This window comes from Microplitis mediator, chromosome 5 (genome assembly GCF_029852145.1).
Source record: "Microplitis mediator isolate UGA2020A chromosome 5, iyMicMedi2.1, whole genome shotgun sequence".
Lineage (NCBI taxonomy): Eukaryota > Metazoa > Arthropoda > Insecta > Hymenoptera > Braconidae > Microplitis > Microplitis mediator.
Genome location: NC_079973.1, coordinates 5,548,020 through 5,556,316, shown reverse-complemented (window position 1 = coordinate 5,556,316; position 8,297 = coordinate 5,548,020). Strand labels below are relative to the sequence as shown.

General features: G+C 30.3%; 1 protein-coding gene across 2 annotated transcripts; it reads right to left on the bottom strand.

Moving 5' to 3' along the window:
- Positions 1-1,689: 1,689 nt before the first annotated feature.
- On the bottom strand, positions 1,690-4,582 carry LOC130667810 (uncharacterized). 2 transcript variants are annotated; one of them, XM_057469664.1, is made up of 4 exons: positions 4,242-4,582; positions 2,554-4,124; positions 2,261-2,453; positions 1,690-1,897 (listed from the first exon to the last, which is right to left on the bottom strand). In XM_057469664.1, the coding sequence occupies exons 2-3, from the start codon at positions 4,009-4,011 to the stop codon at positions 2,388-2,390; spliced, it is 1,524 nt and encodes a 507-aa protein (XP_057325647.1). In that variant the 5' UTR covers positions 4,012-4,124; positions 4,242-4,582; the 3' UTR covers positions 1,690-1,897; positions 2,261-2,387. The 2 variants fall into 2 exon arrangements, with proteins under 2 accessions (XP_057325647.1, XP_057325648.1); XM_057469665.1 differs by lacking the exon at positions 4,242-4,582 and having other exon boundaries at positions 2,554-4,137.
- Between the last annotated feature and the right edge of the window lie 3,715 nt (positions 4,583-8,297).

Below are 8,297 nucleotides of genomic sequence, written 5' to 3'. Positions count from 1 at the left end.
AGTAAATCATCTCTTGTTGCTAGTCAACAATATACCACTATCTAAATTAGTGATATACTTCTCAGTATTGAATAGTGGAAAGTCACTCATTTCAATATTTCGAATATACGAGATGACTGCCATCAAAAAATTTTTTTTTTTTTTACGATCCTTTGAAAATTTAAATACATCAAGTAAACACTAATTTCACATTCTTCAAAGATCGAAAACTGGGACATTAATTCAGATTGAAATAGTATAATATAAAAATTGATTATTTTCAACAGAAAATTTATGTAGAGCTTTAAGTTTTGACCGAACAAGAAAATTGGATGGTTATACTTTACAAGCTCGATTACGAATTAAAGAAGAAACAAAATCATATGTTGATGAACATAACATTTCGATAATAACCAGTGAAAATTATATAAATTTCGTTAACAAATATGACGCTAATTTGATAAGTGCTGTTATTAATTCGTTGAATGTTTCATTTGTTTATTGGGTGAGCTTCGATAGAAAATATGGCTCAGATATAGGTTTTTATTTCTATTTATCCAGCGATCTGTTTTTTTTTGAAGAACATGCTGATGAAATCTACAGATTTTTTGGTTCTTTGTCTGTTTTTACATCGTATGATTCAGTACACATCGTTACACATAATCGTGGAGTTTTGTCACCGATTGAAAAAATATATAACTTCTACGGAGTTACAACTGTTGTATCTATGATCATTATTCTTTCAATCACATATGTTGCTATATTTTTATGGGAAGGAAAAAAATTATCATTTGCATCTTTTGAAATTCTTCGTCTTCTAGTCAATGTGGCCCTTAAAACTCAAATGGAAAAATTATCAAAGCGGATATTTTTTTCAGTGATATTTTTATATTTTCTGATAATACAAGCAACTTTCCAGGGACGTTTAGCAGGATTTTTAACTAAAATAGAGAATCAGAAAAGTATTGAGACTCTCGAAGAACTCGAAGACTCACCATATACAGTAATTTATGCCGATTTATTTACAGAATTGAATATTGACGGCCCAATAAGAGATAAGAAGACAATAATTGGTGATGATTTTTTATGTGAAGATGTTATAAAAAATAACGAGTCAGTTGTCTGTATTGATGATTTAAAAAAAAATTTAAATGCTATAACTCAATTCAATTTATCTTATTCAAAGCAACCAATTCTTAGCCGATATGGCTATCTAAGATATCGTAAAAATTTTCCTTTGGCATTACGATTTGACAATATACTATTGAGGTTAACGGAAGCTGGGTTGTTACAAAAATGGAGTGCAGAAGCCGTAGCTCAGAACATTTTTAAAATGAAAGTACTCGCAGCAAAATCATCGTTTCACTATCGACCAATCGTTATTGATGATTTAAAATTCATTTTTGTAATCCTTATCATTGGATGTACTTGCGCAATTATTTGTTTTGTCGTCGAAATGCTTATCAAATTAGTTAAAAGCATTAAAGAAAAGCGGCCTAAAAAGTTTTATCCATCCATGAAATTAATGGTGGCTATCGGGTTCATCGCTGTCCGATACAGAAGAATAACCAATCGATTGCATATGTAGTTTGGACGTATATAAAATTTTATTTTTTTTTCGGTCCAAAATTTGAAATGGTCGTAGCATTCGAGGTGACCAGCTCACCCTATATGTTATTAAGGGGTTAGGGGTACTCAGGGGTATGAAAAAATGATGATTTTCAATAATTTTTTTTTTGTAGTTAATTACTTTATTTGACAAAAATAAAAACATAGCTTTATTAGAACACGTTTCGATTTGACTTCACGAAAATTTCAAAAAAAAAAATTAATAATTCAAAAAGTTATCGCTGTTTTTGTAGAGCCCGTTCCTCCCGAAGTCCTTTGCGGTGATCATCATAAGTCCTTGGAGATTCATCTAAAATCAATCGGACAAGAAAAATTAGTTTTATTAATAGATAATCTTGTGCCTGATCGAAGCTTTTTTTTTTTTTTCGAAATTAACAAAATGGCGGCCTCAGGAAATTTTTTTCAAATTTTCGAGAAAAAAACCGACAGTTTATTGTTAAAAAAAAATCGAAATTTTGAAAAAAAAAAAAAATCCTTCGATCAGGCACGAGTTTTTAATGTATTTCAAAAGTACAATAAATTTTATTGAAATCTACCGAGCAGTTTTTAAGTTACAGTGATCACCAGTTCAGAAAACATAGTTTTGAGAAAAACGCATTTAAAGTTTTGCTATGGATTTATGTCGAATTATAAGAATTATTTAATAACTTACACTGAGTCATCTATTCCTGGACCATATAATAGCTCTTCAGCCGACATAGCAGCTTCCAAAATATCGATTTGCTGGTGCCTACGTTGCAATCGACCTTCTCGGGTGTTATCATTAGCGCGCTTATCTGCTACTTTGATACGTGCAGCATCCATTCTTTCTGCATACCGATGAGAATTAGGCCCACAATTAAGTCCTAGTGTATTCATCAAGACTAATAATGAATTTATACCCTCATTAAATATACACATAGCAACGTATGCAGCTATTTGTACGATGGTAAAACTAGTATTTACCGTTTTTGGGCATATTTTCCATACTAGTTGGTTAAAGCTTTCATTATTATTCTGATTGAATCCACCTACACATCTTGAAAGTAAATTTTCATTACTAAGATCTTCGTATATAGGCTTGATAGCTTTTAAAACATCAGAAGGTAAAGGAGAATAATCGTGAGAAAAGGTATCAAGCTCTCCTCTTGCTTCAGCGCGCTGGTAAGAGCACCAAGATTCTTCGCCTTTTGGACACATATCATGATTCGGTTTTTCATCACTCGAGCCGTAGTGATAAAAGGTTGCCATTATAGCAGATTTCATATTTTCAATAGAATCACAATGCCGGCGTATTGCTAAACCATAGTACACAGTTAGTTTGTCTATTAATTTTCCTGTGAGCTTACCTCGACCACCAAGACCTTTTTGTTTACTCTTCAGCGTACGTAATCGACTCCCCATCCGCTTTTGGACATGCCCTATACATTCCTTTTTATTTACAGTTGTATTTTCGTAAGGATCTGATTTTATAATTCCTGAATAGGTCTTGGAGTCACCATCACCAATATAGTTGGCATACTTAACTCCATATTTAGTTTCAGAATACGAAAACATTTCGACCATCGCATCCACCTCCATTTTTCCAGAAGACCCTTGATGATTAGCAGAACACACATCTTCATGCGATTGATACCATTCCTCGAACTCAACAGTATTTGTTTTTTTTTTCCAATACTCACATAGCTTACAATATGCACTTTTAATGTTTATGTCAAGAATCTTTCCAGTAAAATAGCCAATTATAGAAGAAACTCCAAATGACGATGTATATCCCCGTTTTTGCCAGGTTCCATCTCCCGATACAGTTAGATGATTTATATCTTCATTTTCAGTTGTTGGCATTGCTTGCTTTTCTTCATTCACAGCTTTCGTCATGAAGGTTTCTGCGACGGCTTTACTACAATTCAAAATCTGTTTCAGTAAAATTGTATGCGTAGATTTATCTAAAAAAGACGGCATGTCCATCAGGCCGCAAAACTTGCACAATCCTTCGTATCCTATTCCTAGTATTCTCATTACAAAAATGAAACGTCTGTTTATTTCATAAGAATGCCCAACGAAAGAACAGGAAGGAATATATTCATTTCCACAGTTATTACATGCAACTACAATTTTGAATCCCAGCCCACGTGTACTTGCTGTTTGAAACACTACATTTCCATCACATTTTTTACATTTTATAAGAGCAGAAATTGCAGTGAATACCTGAATAAAATTTATTATTCGAAATTCAGTACTGCTGTCTTCAGGTACATCATCTTCAGTGTTTTGTTTTAATTTTTTAGAAGATGTACTCTGAATACTTTCATCACGTTCGGCTGTTTTCGGATTAAAAACATTCTTTCTTTTGACTGAACGCGACTTATTAATTTTTTCAGAACTCCGAAGTTCTCTTGAAACCTTTCTAGAATCACGTCCCATGGTTAATAATTTAATTCACTTGAGAAATAATTTATCACAAAACTATCGACTGATCAGTGCAACGACTACAGGTATACTGGCAACCAAAAATTATTTTTCAGTTCTTGTACTACCTACAAATTGTGAATATATGTAGAAGGATATATATATATATATATATATATATATATATATATATATATATATATATATATATATATATATATATATATATATATAATTATAAATACATTAAAATGGGGAGATATTCATGACAATGAAACCCGAAAGGTCGGTTGCTTGCAGCTGTTTCTAGCTACCTGCTCTCGAATGCCACGTAGCACCCGAGCGTCCTTTGGTCATTGTTAAATAACTCGAAAAGAATTTGTCGGATTCACTTCAAATTTTCACACAATATTTTTAAAATATTATACTTTAAGAAAATGCAAAAAAAAAAAAATCGATTTTTTGAAAATTCTGACTACCCCTAACCCCTTAAGACTGTAGATGAGCATTTACAATAAAACCTTTTTTATTCCTTTAAAAGTGGTGTCTTATTTAGGGCTACTCTTCTCCAAGGAATCCCAGGTAGTGAAGTATTTTTTTAATATCATGCTTGCAATAACTAAATTCATTAATCATATTCTTTAAAGGCCTTGAAATCATAATTTGTTATTGCTGTTCTATAAGAATTTATTATGAATTCTATTTAGATTGCTCAAAAGTAGGACATTCATCACAATTTTTTCTAAAAATATATATCTTCATATTTACCACAGCAGTGTATCATTGTGAATGATATCTGTATAGTACCAGTATAGTCAATTAATATTATTCCTTCGACTATTGAAATATTTAATTTGTTTATTGATGAAAGGTCATAGTAGACAAGTGATCACCCTAATAGATGTTATCACTTTCGTTAATTAAGTATACATATTTCTTTTCCTTGCGTACAACGTATTGACTTTATTACTTTTGTAAAACACAACGTCAAATGTTTCATTTAATGACAGAGAAAAATATCCCCTTTATGTTAGCAAATTAGTATTGTATATTATCATGAGTGACTTAATTCACTTATTGTAGAACATTGAATACTTTTCATGCTTAATAGTCGAGTTGCTACTAGAAAGTGAAATGAAGATTGTTTCACTAATTGTCTTGTCCATTTGTGTGGCTTCAACCTGTTGGAAAATAAAAACTCAAAATTTTAGTAAATATCCGGTTTTCAATGATATTGTGGTGAGTCAATTAGGAAATTATACGAGTTTTAAGTATCGTGAATGTTAATTTTTTTTATTAATAACATTTAAAGGTTCAAATATTGGAGGAATGTTATCCACACACCGAAAATATAATTGTTAGTGATCCAGCTGAGACTTTCATTGACTCCGTAAATAATTTACGTCCAATCGTCACGATATTGTTTGATTTACCTTTCGATAAAATTTTGTATGATTTTCATTATGTATTTCATAATAAAATCGACACATACATCTCAATCGTAGACACATTTGGACAGTTTAATACCATGTACTCGTCATTTTTGAAAAATATTATTTATTCGGCAGATATTACAGCTGAACTATCTGTTATTTTATACACGATGAAAAATGGTTGCGTGGATGCCAAGAATATTTTACTCCTGATGGACGAAATAGAAGCAATAAATTCATTATTCTTTTGTTATAATTCACTAAACGAATTAATGATATATACTTATAATCCGTATTTAAATTATGCTCCTGACGATTGGAATCAAGTTAAAATTTATGGCAATCAATGGACTCTTTACAATAGGTCATATCGTAAAGGTATAATGAATTTCATAAATTTAAAATCTTAATTATTGAATGAATCTCAGTCTTTGATCTTTAATTTTTTCTTATGATGTATGATTATAAATATGTTTTTATTATGTTTTAAAAATTTGGATTTTTTCCATTTTCTGAGCCTTCGATCCGAAATTCTAGACTACTTTTGACCAAATTAGTTATCACGATTTCAGGATGTTTTTGTACGGATAATTTCAAACATAACGACATACGACTTAATTAGATTTGCTCAATATATTTCTATTAAAAAGGAATCTATGTTTTGCTAAACTCAATTGCAAAGCTTCTTCTGCTAACGCTTACTTGGCCCTAACTGATTCACTCATGAAAAATGATACGCACACTTATTTAAATTTTCTCAACTAGAATAAAATTCATACCATTTGAAAGATAATTTATTAATAAATAAAACGAACTCAATTTTAAGTCACTTTTTATTAAAATAATGAGTGAAAAAAAAAGAAAAAATGGTCAAAAAATTGTGATGCTCGTCAGTATTTATGGATGTTGGTAGACACAATAGTTTTAAAAATACACAACCGATTGATCTATTTTATTTTTGATTTAGTATTACACTTAAATTATTAAATAGAAGAACCCTTTCGTAAATCACTATCTAAATCTTTTTGGTTTAATTATAATTAATAAAAACTTAAAACAGGCAATTCATGAAAAAATTTAGCTGCCATTGTTTTTTTATCATTATTATTTTCATTTTTTAAAAATATTTTTTTGCATAAAGGAGAGTTATCTATTGATCACTTTTGAAATGAACAAATCAGTTGTGCACGTTAGGATTTCCAACTTCTTTTAATTTTGGGTGGTTTGAATCGTCGTCCAGGACTTTAGGGTCGACTTCTGCTCTTTCCTCAGCTTTTGTATTACGTAAAATATTTATTTATTTATTTTTTTTTTCGACGAACGTTTCACACTTTAGGTACATCAATTAGACACTAATTTAACGTTCTTCAAAGATCAGAAACTGGATCATTAATCTTAGATTCAAATAAGTGATTTTATAATATAAAAATTGATCAATTTAAACAGAAAATTTATGTAGTGGTCTGAGTTTCGACCGAACAAGAAAATTGGATGGTTATACTTTACAAACCCGATTACGCATTAAAGAAGAAAAAAAATCATTTTTTGACAAACATGAAAATTCGATGATAACCAATGAAAATTATACAGATTTTGTTAAAAAATATGACGCTAATTTGATAAGTGCCGTCGTTACTTCTTTGAATGTTTCGTTCGTTTATAACGAGAGTTTTAACAGAAACTATGGCTTGTTTTATATTTTTTACTGCGATTTGTATTTTTTTGAGGAACACGTTTTTGATATCTATAGATTTGATTGTTCTCTGTCTGTTTTTACTTCGTATGACTCAGTACACATTGTTACACACAACCGTGGAGTTTTATCACCGATTGAAAAAATATATAATTTCTATGGAGTTACAACTGTTGTATCTATGATTATTATTCTATCAATCACATATGTTGTTATATTTTTATGGGAAGGAAAAAAATTATCATTTACAACTTTTGAAATTCTTCGTCTTCTAGTCAATGTGGCCCTTAAAACTCAAATGGAAAGATTATTAAAGCGGATATTTTTTTCAGTGATATTTTTATATTTTCTGATAATACAAGCAACCTTTCAAGGACATTTAGCAGGATTTTTAACTAAAATAGAGAATCAGAAAAGTATTGAGACTCTCGAAGAACTCGAAGACTCACCATATACAGTAATTTATGCCGATTTACTTACAGCATTGAATATTGAAGGCCCAATAAGAGATAAGAAGACAATAATTGGTGATGATTTTCTATGTGAAGATGTTATAAAAAATAACGAGTCAGTTGTCTGTATTGATGATTTAAAAAAAAATTTAAATGCTATAACTCTGTTCAATTTATCTTATTCAAAGCAACCAATTCTTAGCCGATATGGCTTTTTACAATATCGCAAAAATTTTCCTTTGGCGTCACGAGTTGACAATATACTATTGAGATTAACGGAAGCTGGGTTGTTACAAAAATGGAATGAAGAAGCTGTAGCTCAGAACATTTTTAAAATGAAAGTACTTGCAGCAAGATCGTTATTTCACTATCGACCAATCGTTATTGATGATTTAAAATTCATTTTTGTGATTCTAATCATCGGATGTACTTGCGCAATTATTTGTTTTGCCGCTGAAATGCTTATCAAATTATTCAAACGTATTAAACAAAAGCGGCCTAAAAAATATCATCCATCCATGAAATTAATGGTGGCGATCGGGCTTGTCGTTATTCAATACAGAAGAATAACCAATCGATTGCATATGTAATAAAATTAATGTAAAAACAAATTATTTGTGAACCAATTATATTTTATTTCATAATATAACAATCTTTATGTGTACAAAAGAATTAGTTCTGCGGTATCTATAAAATTTTGAGTTTCACCAAAGTCGTGTTTGC